Source organism: Dama dama, chromosome 4, assembly GCF_033118175.1.
Source record: "Dama dama isolate Ldn47 chromosome 4, ASM3311817v1, whole genome shotgun sequence".
NCBI classification, from domain to species: Eukaryota; Metazoa; Chordata; class Mammalia; order Artiodactyla; family Cervidae; genus Dama; species Dama dama.
Window position 1 is genome coordinate 40,611,152 of NC_083684.1, and position 13,825 is coordinate 40,624,976.

General features: G+C 54.1%; 2 protein-coding genes across 10 annotated transcripts; both read right to left on the reverse strand.

Annotated features, from left to right (window-relative positions):
* Positions 1 to 1,625: 1,625 nt before the first annotated feature.
* DPEP3 (dipeptidase 3) lies at positions 1,626 to 5,748 on the reverse strand. 3 transcript variants are annotated; one of them, XM_061138770.1, is made up of 11 exons: positions 5,510 to 5,748; positions 5,101 to 5,227; positions 4,493 to 4,622; positions 4,263 to 4,404; positions 3,949 to 4,015; positions 3,660 to 3,836; positions 3,283 to 3,367; positions 2,678 to 2,753; positions 2,370 to 2,534; positions 2,067 to 2,202; positions 1,626 to 1,975 (listed from the first exon to the last, which is right to left on the reverse strand). In XM_061138770.1, the coding sequence occupies exons 1-11, from the start codon at positions 5,746 to 5,748 to the stop codon at positions 1,742 to 1,744; spliced, it is 1,578 nt and encodes a 525-aa protein (XP_060994753.1). In that variant the 3' UTR covers positions 1,626 to 1,741. The 3 variants fall into 3 exon arrangements, 2 of the variants coding, with proteins under 2 accessions (XP_060994753.1, XP_060994754.1); XM_061138771.1 differs by lacking the exon at positions 2,370 to 2,534; XR_009692372.1 differs by lacking the exon at positions 3,283 to 3,367 and having other exon boundaries at positions 1,841 to 1,975.
* Positions 5,739 to 13,425, reverse strand: LOC133054105 (dipeptidase 2-like). 7 transcript variants are annotated; one of them, XM_061138782.1, is made up of 13 exons: positions 13,185 to 13,403; positions 12,686 to 12,861; positions 12,132 to 12,421; positions 11,724 to 11,850; positions 11,281 to 11,410; positions 11,052 to 11,193; positions 10,690 to 10,759; positions 10,393 to 10,569; positions 9,720 to 9,804; positions 9,000 to 9,075; positions 8,213 to 8,348; positions 6,165 to 6,251; positions 5,739 to 5,870 (listed from the first exon to the last, which is right to left on the reverse strand). In XM_061138782.1, the coding sequence occupies exons 3-13, from the start codon at positions 12,404 to 12,406 to the stop codon at positions 5,793 to 5,795; spliced, it is 1,383 nt and encodes a 460-aa protein (XP_060994765.1). In that variant the 5' UTR covers positions 12,407 to 12,421; positions 12,686 to 12,861; positions 13,185 to 13,403; the 3' UTR covers positions 5,739 to 5,792. The 7 variants fall into 7 exon arrangements, with proteins under 7 accessions (XP_060994765.1, XP_060994766.1, XP_060994762.1 ...); XM_061138779.1 differs by lacking the exons at positions 5,739 to 5,870; positions 6,165 to 6,251 and adding an exon at positions 7,761 to 8,123 and having other exon boundaries at positions 13,185 to 13,208; positions 13,323 to 13,388; XM_061138783.1 differs by lacking the exons at positions 5,739 to 5,870; positions 6,165 to 6,251 and adding an exon at positions 6,874 to 6,998 and having other exon boundaries at positions 13,185 to 13,402.
* Between the last annotated feature and the right edge of the window lie 400 nt (positions 13,426 to 13,825).

Here is a 13,825-nt window from a genome sequence, read left to right on the forward strand (position 1 = left end):
TTTGTTCATGTCTTTCTGTGCATATGTGTGCAGGCCTTTCTGTTGAGTCTTTAGGGGAGAAAAATGGTTAAATCCTTGGGTATATGTGTCTGAATATTCACTGGAAGGACTGATGCTGAAGCTGAAACTCCAATACTTCAGCCACCTGATGCGAAGCTGACTCATTGGAAAAGACCCTGATGCTGGGAAAGATTGAAGGCAGGAGAAGGGGATGACAGAGAATGAGATGTTTGGACAGCATCATGGACATGAGTTTGAGTAAGCTCCAGGAGCTGGTGATGGACAGGGAAGCCTGATGTGCTGCAGTCAATGGGGTTGCAAAGAGTCAGACATGACTGAGCAGCTGAACTGAACTGATATGTGTCTTTAACTTTAGTAAATAATGTGGAACAGTTTTTCAAAGCAGTTTTGTCAGTTTACACTGCCACCAGCTGGTTATGAGAAAACCTTATACTCCACATCCTGAATAATACCCTATTGTTCATCTGTTGAGTTTTAGTTATCTTTTTCTGTGACTTTTATTTTGCATTTCTCTAGTGACTAGCAAGGTTGACAGTCTTTTCATTTTCTTATTGGCCACTTGGATATCCTCTTTTGTAAAGTTCCTTTGCAAATGTCTTGCCCATTTTTATACTGGCTTGTCTGTCTCTGGATATATACCTTTTGTCAGTTATACATGTTGAAAACTTCCCCCACTCTCTGACTTGCTTTTTCACTCTTTTTTATATTTATTTATTTATTCGGCTGCGCCGGGTCTTAGTCGAGGCACAAAGGATCTTTGATCTTCATTGCAGCAGGCAGGATATTTAGTTGCGGCATGCAAACTCTTACTTGCAGCATGTGGGGTCTAGTTCCCTAGTAATTGAACCCAGGTTCCCTGCACTGGGAGCCCAGAATTTTACCCACTGGACCACCAGGGAAGTACCTGAGATGATACTCTTTAAGTAGAAGACTCACTCTCCTAGATATCAACTTGTTTTAATAAATGGAACAGAATTCAAAGAGAGACCCACAAGTGTATGGACACAATTTATAACATAGTTGGCACTGTAGTCTTTCTGCTAATTTAAAGTTTCCATGGAAGGAACTTAGATCTGGCGCTGGCCCACCCTGTGGACTGGGAGAGGAAAGAGGCCAAAAGCTAAGAGGGTCTGTAGGAAGCTGAGCTGATGTAGAAGCTGCAGTTTCTTTTCTTTCTTTTAACAACTTGATTCACACCCCTGCCCATTAAAAAAAATCAGTTTAACAAAAATCAGAGTACCTTATCTGAAAAACGCTTTCTCTCTTGATATTTCCAAACACATTAGTTTATTCTATAAAAGGTATCATCCTCTTAAAAAAAATTTTTTTTAAACTTTTCGAGAGAGATTGGGAATGTACCCTCTGTTACACTCCACAATGGGATCAACTCTGAACTTGATTCTTTAGTGCTCTTCCGTGGGCTCAGGCTTTTAGCATAAGAATAAGGTAAGGTTCTTCTGCCTTTCCAGAGAGACAAAGCTGAAAGCCAATGGGAACCAAACATATTGAGCAGCTGGGGGTAGAACCTAAGACCCCTCACCAAGGACCAAGAGCCCATCAGACCCAACCCCTTTCCCCGTGAAGAAAGGACAGTCACACCTGGCTCTGTACTCGAAATGTTTATTCTCAGCATATATATGTTTGTGCCTGGATGACTGGAAGGGAAACTTCATGAGACTTTGCCACAGTGACCTCTGGGGGACTGGCCAGGTCACTAGAGTCATAAGATGAGGACTGAGAAGGTGGCAGCAGCCACAAGGCCTAGAACCAGCTGTGGGGAGGCTTTTGGGGGCCTCTGGAGGGCCTGGTTGGTTAGCCACTTGTTTCTCACCAGGTGTGTGGCCCGAGGCTTACTCTGAGGCTGAGTCAGGAGGTGGGAATGGCACGACCTGCCCACCTGCCTGTTTGGAAATTCATCCTCCAAAGGACTCTGACCTTTGTTTTCCTCTCTCACCTGAAGATGAAAGTCGGCAGTCAGTGGTTTCCACAGTGCCCCCCTCACCTGCTTAAACCACTGAACCCTCTTTTTGTCCAGCCCAGCATACCTGTTCCACTTGTCTGAAGACCCGCAGCAGGTTTCCACGAAGGACGCCCTGAAGGTCCTCCTCCCTCCAGCCTCGCCTCAGCAATTCCTCTATGAGTACCGGGTATGTGGACACATCCTCCAGCCCCTCGGGGAACCTGCGTGGCCACCAGCTGGCTAACTGGGGCTCCTCAGCCCCAATCCTGGCTGAGGGCCCACTGTTGCACCAGTCCCAACCACATATGGGAAGTTAAAGGCCGTATTCCTCAGGCTACTGAATGCAACTTTGGAAGCTCCTGGAAGACTGGGCTTCGGCAGCACTTACCTGCTGAGCAGATGCTCAGCCCACAGCACATCTGCTGGGCTGGCAGTGGAGCATATGCTGGATAGGTCTTGAGAGGGGGTGGGGTTCTTAACAACTGTGATGCCCTGGAGTGGGAATGGGTCCACTGGACCACAGGAGGGACAAGGAGAATCCAGGAAACAGGTCCTGGGAGGGGAAAGATGCCTGGTGGGCTGAAAGACCGGAGTCTATAATGGAGGATGAAGGATGGGAGGACCATGGATGGGGAACTGAGACTAAGGGACTCCCCACTGTACCCCAGCCAAGACAAACCCCAGGGAAACACTCACCGGCCAGACCCATCGTAACTCCCGCTGATCCCGATGAACTCAGATCCCATGACTGCCCTGATGTGGTCAAAGTGATCTAGGGGATGAGGGTGGTGGTGGGTAGCATGAGGTTGGAGTTAGATCCTGGGACCAGCCCTGATCTGAGGAAGCTCAGCGTGGCCAGTTCCCCTGCCCAAGGCAATCCAAGACATGACAGCTGACTCCATGGAGCTCCTAGCCTGCTGTGACTTCTGGAGTGGCCGCAGGCTAGATACTGGAGCCAGAGTGAACCTCAGGGCCTGAACTCCTTAGGACCTTTTCCTGCCTAGGAGCCACCATGCCTCTGGTTCCTTGACAACCTGCTCACAGGGCTCTGCCTGTCCTGTCTAGGGATATAGGAGCAAAAGAGAGACTCAGAAGCAGAGGCAGTTGCCTCCCCCCAAACCTGCTGCACTGGTTGGAGCCCCAGATCTGGGTTGAGGGCAGTGAAGAGCTGTGTCTGCTCCCCTAGACTGTTGGGAGGCCTACCCAGGGCCCAGGGTGTGCTGGAAGGCTAGAGCTCTCCTGATGGCCCGAGCAGCCACAGGCCAAGCTACAACTGCACTAAGAATTGAAGTGGGGCTCACCTGCCACGGTGGACACATTAGCAAACAGGTTACACTGCAGCACCCCCAAGGACAGCGACACCATCACAATGCCACCATTCTTCTTCTACATGGATGAACAAAGGAACACTCAGCTTGCCCCTTCTGACCTGATGGCCTGCCACTTATGCCCTGGGGGCCCTGATAAGGCAAATGCTTAGTCCTCACAGGAGGGCTTGGGTGAGGCTTTACCTCTCTTGGACCCTGGGTGGGAACTGATTTGGCCTTGAGTTTCAGAGATGGGGGAGGGTTAACCAGCCTCAGGTCCAAGGGTGAGTGAGGACCGGACTGGTAGGTTTGCTCAGGGTCAAGGATCTTTGGGTGAAGTCCTGGATTTGAGGGCTGGGGTGGCCGCTCACCAGAAGTTGCAGGATGTCATCAGGAATGTTAAGCATGTTGTCACACACAGCTTTGGCAGCCGAGTGGGAGAAGATCACAGGAGCTTTTGACACCTTCAGGGCTTGCTGTGCCAGAGCATGCGACCCATAGGACAAGTCCACCATCATGCCCAGGCGATTCATCTCCTCTATCACCTTCTGCAGGGACAAGTGGAGGATTTTTTGGGGGGAGGGGGTTGTCAGGAGGGATGCACATGTGTGCATACCTGTAGGGGGTGGCTGAGGTAGGGTATTGACAAAGAGTCCTTACCTCACCAAAGCTTGTCAACCCACTGATGTTGGTGTAGAAGAGCTGAAACTTGGTGGAGCTCTCTGCCCTGAAAGACAGGCAGAGGAGGGCAATCTAGCAGGCCACACCTTGGCCAAGAGAGCCTGAACATCCAGGCTCTCTGAACACCCGTCCCACCTCAGAACAGGGTGAGGATCTGGACCAGCTGCTTTCTGGGAGTGTGAGGGACCTGCTGGGAGTCCAGCCTCCTTCTGTGGACCCCTCTATCCTCACCTCTCTGGCACTTTCCCCACCAAGCATCTGCCGTTCCACCCCAGGCCAGGCAGTCTGCTCACCAGGGCGTGTTGCAGGTGAAGGTGAGCGTCAGGTAGCGAACTCCCAGCAGATAGAAACTGCGCAGCACAGAGAGGCTGCTGTCAAGTGAGTGACCACCCTCCACGCCAATAAGGCAGGCCAGCTTTTGAGTGCTGTTCAGTCCTAGAAGAAGATAGAAGATCAAGTGGTCAGAGGCCAAGGCCAGAACCACCAGAGTAGCCCCTGACTCCCCTCCCTTCCCCCAGCCCACCTTCGGCTGAAGTCACGAGCTCCAGTTCATTGTAGGAGTCACACATGCGGCGGATGAGGTCAATCTGCTCCAGCGTGAGGCGCACAGCATCCTGGTCCTGGGTCTGGCATGGGGCGTAGGCTGACCAGAACTGGTGGTTGGCACAGGGGTCCAGAATGAAATTAGGCTGGTCTCAATGCTGTAGGCCTACTTACTCCTCCTCAGCCCTCAAGGTACTCATGTGGGTCAGTGGTCCGAGTGCAGCACCACATGACCCATGGTACCCTGATGACTATTCAGCTAGCTGCCAGCAGCCCAATTGAAATTATGACACATCATTGCTTGCTGTTTGTCCACGGACTATGTGAATGCCCCAAGGGCAATCCACCATATTCTTTGTGGTTTCAGAGCCCCCACCCTCACCAAGGATTTTCCAGTCACTTTCTGTGTCTCCACAGAACCTGGGCACCCATGCGGCTGGCCTGTCTTGACCTCCAACACCCCTACACTCACTCCCCAGCAGCCTCATGATGGCACAGAGTGTGTCCTGTGTCCATCAGAGGCCTGTCTACCAAGGTTTCTGTGGCCCCCAGACTCCCCAGAGGCCATTATGTGTGTGTCTCTGGTACCTGTGCACCCACGAAGCCATCCCTGAGCTTGTCTAGGTTGGTCTGGCCGAGTCTGAAATTGCGCAGGTTCACACCTTGTAGCTGGTTCTGGAAATGCCGTTTCAGGAGCAGCGGCAGGTGGTTGTGGCTGGGGTTGTCAGGACAAAGTAAGAAAAGTAGGGGACATGGCCCCCAGGTCATGGGCCTACCCCACGTCCCCGCCTCACACAGATGATAGTCCTGAAGAGCAGCTGTTACGTAGGGGGTTCTACGAGCAACAGCGTTAATAGGGAGGAAGGCGCCCTATGGGGGTGGTGGAGAAGAGGAGCGTGTCAGGGAGCCTTCTCTCTAACCCTTCACGCTCTGGACCTCCTCTTCTGTCCAGGAGTGGGTTCAGCCCCCACCGGCCCGCACACCCCCACCTACGCACCCATCCACCAGCCGGAAGTCCCGCATCAGGGCCCGCGCGCGCTCCTGGAGACTCGGGCCTCTGGGAGTGCCTGGCGCTGTTGGGTTGCTGGAGGTGGCCGGCGCGGTCTGGGCGCTGGAACCGCCTGGCGTGGTCTGGGCGCTGGTTACCGGCCGCAGCAGCAGCCAGAGCAGGAGCAGCAGACGCAGCAGAGGCCGCTGGGTGAGCACGTGGGGACGCTCGAGGCCTAGGGGCAGCATTGCTGCACAGGGCCGAGCAGGCGGGCAGAGGCGGGTCTCGAGAGCTAAGAGGAGCCGGCGAGGGGCAGAGGGCGACAATGGGGTCCCGACCGTCGACGCTGGTGACCCAGCCGCACGGCTTCCTGAGAAGCGGCAGGAGCCAGTCAGGACGCTAGGCAGGTTAGCTCGGGGATCCGCAATGCCGCCGCCCAGCGTGGCCGCCAGGGGGGCGGTAGGCCCTTCCCTCCCATCTAGGGTGGCGCCCCATTGGGCCAGGCCAGCCTCTGCCCCGAGCGCCCTCAGGCGGCGCACCGCGGGTTACCTCTGTCCTTGCTTCCTGCCCTATACCCACCCCTCCCAAGCGCCAGGGGCCTACTGATTCAGGGAAGAGGCCAAGGGGTGGACTAGGAGGGACCCAGGAATCTTCCCAATTTCACCTCTAGGCAGACAGGTCGCAAGCCCATGTGGGGTTTTAGCTGCAGGGGTATGCCTGCCCTCCAACTGGTTAAATATTCCATGAAATTCTGGGAAGAATTAAAATTTAAAAGAGTGAATTAGATCTATATGTTTTGACTGGCAGAAGAAAAAAATCCCCTATATATTTTTAACAAAAATGAAATTTAAGTATAATATTTATGGGAGACCATTTTGTTTTAGTGCATGCTCATTCACTAAGTTGTGTCTGACTTTTCTGCCACCCTATGGACTGTAGCCTGCCAGACCCCTCTGTGCATGGGATTTCCCAGGCAAGAATACTGGAGTGGGTTGACATTTCCTTCTCCAGGGGATCTTCCCCAGGGATCATCAAACTCACATCTCTTGCATTTTCTGCATTGGCAGGCGGATTCTTTACCACATTTCGTATTAAAATTTACTTCTGGGGACTTCCTTGGTGGTCCTGTGGTTAAGACTGTGTGCTCCCAATGCTGGGGGCATGGGTTAGTGTTGTAGGGTGTGCCTCTGCCCAGAAAACAAAACAAAAATCCTGCCCCAAATTTACTTCTGTACCTATGTTGACATACACATACACAAAAAAAGACTCTGGAGGAATATACATACTAAACTTTAGTTAATAATAGCCATCTTGGGAAGAGGGTTACCTGTGTGTTATGTGTGTTAGTCGCTCAATCATGTCCGACTCTCTGTTGACCCCACGGACTGTAGCCTGCCAGGCTTCTCTGTCCTTGGAATTCTCCAGGCAAGAATACTGGAGTGGATTGCATTTCCTTCTCCAGAGGAACTTCCTAACCCAGGGATTGAACCCTGGTCTCCTGCATCGAAGGCAGAGTCTTTACTGTTTGAGCTACAGGGTAGTCCTAACCGTTTTAGGAAGGGGGTTACTTACTCCCTGGTGAATTTATGTCTCATCTTTTTTTGTATTTTTTCTTTAGCTTATCTGGCTGCATAGGGTCTGAGTTGCCCATGCGGGACCTTCTAGTTGAGGTATGTGAACTCTTAGTTGCTGCATGTGGGATCTAGTTGTCTGACCAGGGATTGAACCCGGGCCCCCCACATTGGGAATGCCGAATCTTAGCCACTGGACCACCAGGGAAGTCCCTAGCGCATTATCATTTATGGACTAGGGAAAGACGTAGTAGACTGACTGTCTTAGAAAGTCCCTGAGGAGCAGGGGGAGGGGTGGGCCCACCTCCAGAGCTGTCCAACCATTAGAGGTCTGTGGCCCATTAAGTAGCCTGATATTCTGGCTCTGTCCAAATAGGAACAAAGATCATTTGTGATCCAGGCAGGTTCTCTTCTTGGGAGTCTGAGCCAGAATTCCCTAAAAGATCTCCAGGTGATAGACAGTGGGTCAGGATTGAGGTGAGCTACTCAGAGGGAATGAGTAAAGTCCGCCTTTCTGCAGCCAGAGCCTTCCACTGTCTTCTGGTGCTGAGCCAAACGCCCTGGCCTCAGGCCACTGCCAACAGGTCTGCCTTGAGTACCTGGTGTCTGAACTGCAGGGTCCCCCACCAAACCCCAGTGTTGGGGCCTGTACCACAGGCCCCACTACAGAGAAGGACAGCTCATGCTGATTCCATTTCTGAAATGTTTATTTTTGGGAAATGTTTGTGCTTGCATGAGAGGAAACTTCGTGGATATCTGCGTCTGCCAAAGTGACATCTGGCAGGATTAATGGATCACCAGAGCCAAAGAATGAGGACCAGGAAGGCAGTAATAACTGTGAGGCCTGGGGCTGTGTTGGGGAAAGATTTTGAGAATGACTGCATAGGTGACAAAATAGGATTCCCATGCCTTGGAGTTCTGGTTAGTTTCTGGTCTTGAGCCAGATTTTCTCTCTGCTGCAGATGCGAGAGGACGGAGCGGCAGGAGCTTCCCAGCTGCTCATCTGGGAACTCATCCTCCAAGGGACTCTGTCCCTTGTTTTCCTCCCGAACCTGGAGGTGGCAGTCAGTGGGCAGCGACTCCCGCAGCAACACCCCCCATACACCTGCTCAGAGCTCCTCTTCAGCCCAGCCCAGCATACCTGTTCCACCTGGCTGAAGACCCGCAGCAGGTTTCCTCGAAGGACACCCCAGAGCTCTTCCTCACTCCAGCCACGCCTCAGCAACTCTTCTATGAGTACTGGGTATGTGGACACGTCCTCCAGACCCTGTGGGAACCTGTGTGGCCACCAGCCAGCCATCCAGCTATTAGCCCTCAGATATGCCCCCTGGTCCTGACTCAGAACCAGTGTCCTATGTGTGCAGGGTCAACTGAACCCCTGCCCTGGTCAAATATGGGAAATGGAGACTTGGAGATTCAAGCCTGCTCTTCATCCTTCAGAAGGGCCCTTAAGCTCCTTGAATATTCATCAGAATTCATTGAATTGATCTATTAAGATCTATGCCTTTCACTGAATGCAAATTTTCCTTCTGTTTATAAAAAGAAGAAAGGCTTTTGAAGAACTGGGTTGACCCCCTTGCCTGCACAGACCCAACTGCAGGTAGAGAAGATGGTGAGCCTACCCCAGACCTTTCTAAGAGTCTGCTCAGAGGCTGTGGGTCTGCTGGCACTGGCTGGGTGCAGATGCTGGGCAGATGAGGTCTGTCTGGTTGGGTTAGCCAAGTATGATGATCTAGAGTAGGGCCAATGGGATGCAGATAGACAGGAGAGCCCAGCAAACAGATCCTGGGAGAGGGGAGATACCAGTGGGTCCAGCAGACCTGAGGCTGTGGTCAAGGCCATGAGGACCATACTGTGGTGGGCACTGTGGCTATGAAAGCCCCCTGTGGCACATCCAGCCCAAGACAAGCCCACATGGATGCACTCACCGGCCAGCCCCGTCATAATCTCCTCCAATCCCGATGAACTTGGATCCAATGACAGCCCTAATGTGGTCAAAGTGATCTGAAGGATGAAAAGTCAGCAGTGTGGGACTTCCAGGATGGGGGTGGGGATGAGGATTGGCCTCTGTTGATTCCCCTTCTTGCAACCTGTAGGCCTGATGGGCCAGTTCCTTCATGGCCTGGCACCCAGAGCGCCAAGTAGAGGGCCCTGAGGTTTGGTCTGAAGTGATCCCGGCTGGCTCCAGACTGGACTTCAGATTTGGAGTAGACCTCAGAGCCACCCATTTGGGTCAAGATTCACTCTGCCTCTCAGTTCCCTTGAGAACCTGTGAACTTCTCCATGGGTGGTGAGAGAGGAACAAGAAAACAACCGACAGAGACCCCAGAGACCTATGGAGCTGCCCAATCTCTTGACCAGAGGCACGGGCAATCTGCTTTGGAGCCCCTGCAGAGGTGCAGATGGGCAGCACCCGGACTCTGTGTCTGACTGCCTCCCGGATACCCATCAGCATCTGTTTTGATTCTGTGGCCCCAGTTCCACATGGCACTAAGAACTGTGTACCGTTCATTATTGGGCTTGGGGGAGCAGTGCCTATTGCCAACAGGTGGGTCAAACCCTTGGGGCCCTTCTGAGGTCGTCCTCAAATTTGGGCCTTGCTTCAGGTCCAAATCAGAACTGTTCAGAGAGCCCAGGGTGAGGCTTACCTGCCACAGTAGACACGTTGGCTAGCGGGTTGCATTGTAGCACCCCCATGGACAAAGACACCATCACAATGCCACCGTTCTTCTTCTGCAGAGTTGGACAATGGACATTTGACTTGGCTCCTGGCACAACCACCCGCCTGTTCACTCTTTTGGCTCTCTGAGGAAGGTGTTCAGCCCTGGCTTTGAGGTCAGAGATGTCTCCTTTCTGGGTTTGTGTGAATGGGGGAGCCTCAGCTCTGGTCTGGGTGGTGTCTTGGCACTTGGTTTGTGGGTTTGGAGGAGTATTTTTATTTATTCTTTTAGCTGCGCCATGTCTTAGTTGTGGCACATGGGATCCTCCACCTTCCTTGTGGCATGCAGGATCTTCTGCTGTGTCAGTCAGGGTCTTTAGTTGCAAACTGTGAACTATCAGCGGCAACAGGTAGGATCTCCTGACTAGGGATCGAACCCGGACCCCCTGCCCTGGGAGCACGGAGTCTTAGCCACTAGACCACCAGGGAGGTTCTCAAGGAATGTTTACCACCAAGAGTTCGAGAGTTCAGGGGCTGTGTGTTTTGGGGGCAGAAGATCTTTAACCTGGGGTTTGAGGAAATTGAGGGAGCAGAGGCTCAGGTTCGGGGGCTACTGGTTCGAACGTCTTGCTTTAGGTTTGCAGGCAAGGGCAGTCTCTCACCAAAAGCTGTAGGATGTCATCAGGAACATTCCGGGTGCTCTCGCACACAGCCCGGGCAGCCGAGTGGGAGAAGATCACAGGTGCCTGCGACACTTCTAGGGCTCTCCGTGCCACGGCGTCTGAGACATGGGACAAGTCCACCATCATGCCCAGACGGTTCATTTCTGCCACCACCTTCTGCAGGGACGGGTTGGGGAGAGGGTGTCAGGGCTGCATTTGTCTTTGGTGCATTTATCTGGAGGGAGCAGGTGGGGCTGTGCATTTACATGGGGCAGGGTATGGAGCCAGGGTCCTCACCTCACCAAAGCTGGTCAGCCCGCTGACGTCGCTGTAGAAGGGGTGGATGCCCTTAGCTGAGCTCTCTGCCCTGCAGGGTGGCCAGGAGGCAGTCTGACTGGTGGTCATGACTCAGCTACAAGAAGCTAGACAGAGGTTCTGTCGAGCCCTCTACACCTGCATCTCCCTGGAGCTAGAGGAGGGACCCAAGCAGGGCTGTGCGTGGCAGTAGGAGGGCTCTTCGGGGGATCCAGTCTTGCTGTGTAGACCTCCCCACTCCAAGTTCAGGGCCAAGTCCCAGGGGTCAAGCTTGGTGTGGGCCCCAGCATGATCTTGGGCAGATCCCTGCCTCACTGGGCCCATACCATCTGCACCAGGCTCACCAGGGCGTGTTGCAGGTGTGCGTGAGTGTCAGGTAGCGCACACCCAGCATATAGAAGGTACGCAAGACGGAGAGGCTGCTGTCCAGTGAGTGGCCACCCTCCACACCGATGAGGCAGGCCAACTTCCGGGTACCATTCAGAGCTGGGGGCAGGTGGGACAGATTGTCATGGTCAGAGACATGGGTAGCTTAATCAAGCCCCTGACACCCACCACCAGCCACCCGTCTACCTTTAACTGAGGTCACAAGCTCCAGCTCAGAATAGGAGGCACACATGCGGTGGATGAGATCAATCTGCTCTAGGGTGAGGCGCACAGCATCGCGTTCCTGGGTCTGGCATGGGACGTAGGCTGACCAGAACTGAGGGAAGGCCAGGGGATGGTTTGGGTAGGAGTTCCTTTAGAACTTCTTGGGCTTCTCACCACCTCCACTGCTGGTGCAGCATTCCCTGTACCCAGTGTCACGTGTGATGCATGGCTTGTTCCATGATACTTGGATGCCCATCATGTCGACTCACTGTGACCCCTGTTAGCCCCCAGCATCCGTGTCATGGCACTTTCTAGGTTGCTATGGTAACTGAGTTCTGATGTGACTAACCCGCGGTCTCTGAGGCCCCCAAACTCCCCCACATTCCCCCAGAGCCATGGTGGCACCTTCTGTGTCCCCTTGGTACCTGGGCACCCACGAGACCGTCTTTAAGCCTGTTCAAGCTGGTCTGGCCGTGGCTGAAACTGTGCAGATTAACATCCTGTAGGCCCTTGCGGTTAAACTGCCTCAGGACCAGGGGCATGTCGTTGTGGCTGGAGGGAGGTCAAGGCAAATGGGTGGGCTCCTTCGGGCTCAGGCCAGCCAGGGGATTCCCCCACCTCACACTGTCACATAGACTATACTAGGACCAGCTGAGGCCTGGACTGAGGGGGTTCCCACCAGAGAGGGGGTGACAGAAGAGGAGAAGGGCACCCATGGATGATGGAGAGGATAACCCAGGGCTGGTGTGAAGGAGCCGCCCCACTAGCTCTGCATGCTCTGGACTTCCTCCCCTGCCCAGGGCCAGGCTAGGCCCCCACCAGCCCCCACGCACCCATCCACAAGCGGGAAGTCCCGCATCAGGGCCCGCACACGCTCCCCCAGACTTGGTGTGCTGGTGGTGTCCAGTCTGGTCAGGGTGATAGGGGCATCCGGTGCTGTCTGGGCGCTGGTTACCAGCCGCAACAGCAGCCACAGCAGGAGCAGCAGAGGCCGCTGGGTGAGCATGTGGGGATGCTTGAGGCCCCCACTCAGCATGCTGCACAGGGCCGGGCAGGCGGGTCTGAGAGCGGTGGGGGTGCTGGGGTTCTGCCAGTCAACACAGATCATGCAGTGGCACAGCCTCTGGGAGAGGGGCATGGAGGGAGGGGACACAGAGTCACAGGACCCTGCGACCCCTGTGCAGAGAGCCGTAATCCGCAAAGTCTGGGTGCCATGGGGGCCCGAACTACCCTCCTGCCCTCTGCTAAGAGGCGGCTCTTGTGGGCTAAGCTGGCCTCCACCTTGAGCCCATTCCCCTCCCATCTTGGGTTCCCTCTGCCCCTGCCCCTCTCCCGACCCCTCTATTCCGAGGGGACCACCCTAAATTGCTCTCCCCCTGCCTCTAACCTTGCTGTCCAAGAGAGAGTCCAGGGCGCTTCTGTGAGACAGTGGCCTTCAGCCCCAGGCAGCCCCTCCCAGGAGCACAGCTTGTCTCCATCTGTCTGCAGCCTGCCCCGCCCACCCCAGGGCCGTGTGCCAGTGTCTCTGTGTCCCCGTTGATCTGGGCTCCCAGTTTCCAGGTGCTGGGCCATGTGGGGTGGGTGTGAGGGAGGAGATAGTTTTTAGAAATGGAGGGTTAACCTTGTGGATTCTAGATTCAGGAAGGGCCCCCCTGCCCCTGACCTTTTTCTCTTCCTACTTGACTCCCCAGCGTGCGTGACCATTCTCATGAGACTTCAGCCAGCAACTGGGAACTGTCAGGGGCACCCCTCCCCCATTTCCCCCAGTCACCCTCTGGAAAGAGTGCCTTCAGGAGTTGCTGCACTTCTCCAGGGCCTCACTTGAGGAACTTTGGGGATGTGAACCGAACAACTATCTGGGAAGGGTCAAGGACCCTTTTACTCACCAGAGCAAGAACCTGGTAGGTAGGCTATTGAGTGGAAGGAATTGAAGTCACTTCCATGACAGGAGATTCCCCACCCCAGGAAGCTTCCTCCCAGAGTTGCGGGCTGACCTGCTGGCCAGGATCCAGGATCCCTCCTACCTCAGTGTGGAAGGCCTGGCATCTGGGTTCTGCTGCTACAGTCGCTGTATCTGGTAGGCCTTGTGGCTCTAGCTCTCCCAGAAACCACAAGGTCTAAGTTCCTGTGCTTGCTCTGAGGCCCCACCCAATTCCTCATTTCTAGTTTCAGGCCCTCACCCTAGCTGACTCCTCTAGGAACAGCCCCCCTCCCACCACCACCACACACATGCACTGAGGATGTGCCTTCTCACAGAAGCTCAGCCACTGAGATGCTTTCGGAACTGTGCCCAAACTCCTTCATCTCCAGCCTCTCAAATTTCTGCTCTGATCCTTGGTGCCCCACGGAGCTGTTCGGCCTTTGGAAACTTTCCCGGGTGGCAGGAGTGACTAGCTCAGGGGTAGGGACCTAAGTCTGAGTGCTGGAGACCCTAGAAATCTCTCTAAAAATGAAATGAGTAAAACTCTTCCAGCAGAACTAGAGGTCCTGGTCTACCTGTGAGGGGAAGGGTCCCTGCTTGTGCATA

What these genes read in the sequence shown, in the direction of transcription:
- DPEP3 (XM_061138770.1), bottom strand. Translation starts at nt 5,748, where the DNA reads ATGCTGCCCCTAGGCCTCGAGCGTCCCCACGTGCTCACCCAGCGGCCT. An exon ending in GACTTCCGGCTGGTGGATGG is followed by an intron (nt 5,228 to 5,509) that starts GTGCGTAGGTGG and finishes TGACAACCCCAG; the next exon opens with CCACAACCACCTGCCGCTGC. An exon ending in ATGGCTTCGTGGGTGCACAG is followed by an intron (nt 4,623 to 5,100) that starts GTACCAGAGACA and finishes GCCAACCACCAG; the next exon opens with TTCTGGTCAGCCTACGCCCC.
- LOC133054105 (XM_061138781.1), bottom strand. Translation starts at nt 12,406, where the DNA reads ATGATCTGTGTTGACTGGCAGAACCCCAGCACCCCCACCGCTCTCAGA. An exon ending in GACTTCCCGCTTGTGGATGG is followed by an intron (nt 11,851 to 12,131) that starts GTGCGTGGGGGC and finishes ACCTCCCTCCAG; the next exon opens with CCACAACGACATGCCCCTGG. An exon ending in CAACGTGTCTACTGTGGCAG is followed by an intron (nt 9,076 to 9,719) that starts GTAAGCCTCACC and finishes TTCATCCTTCAG; the next exon opens with ATCACTTTGACCACATTAGG.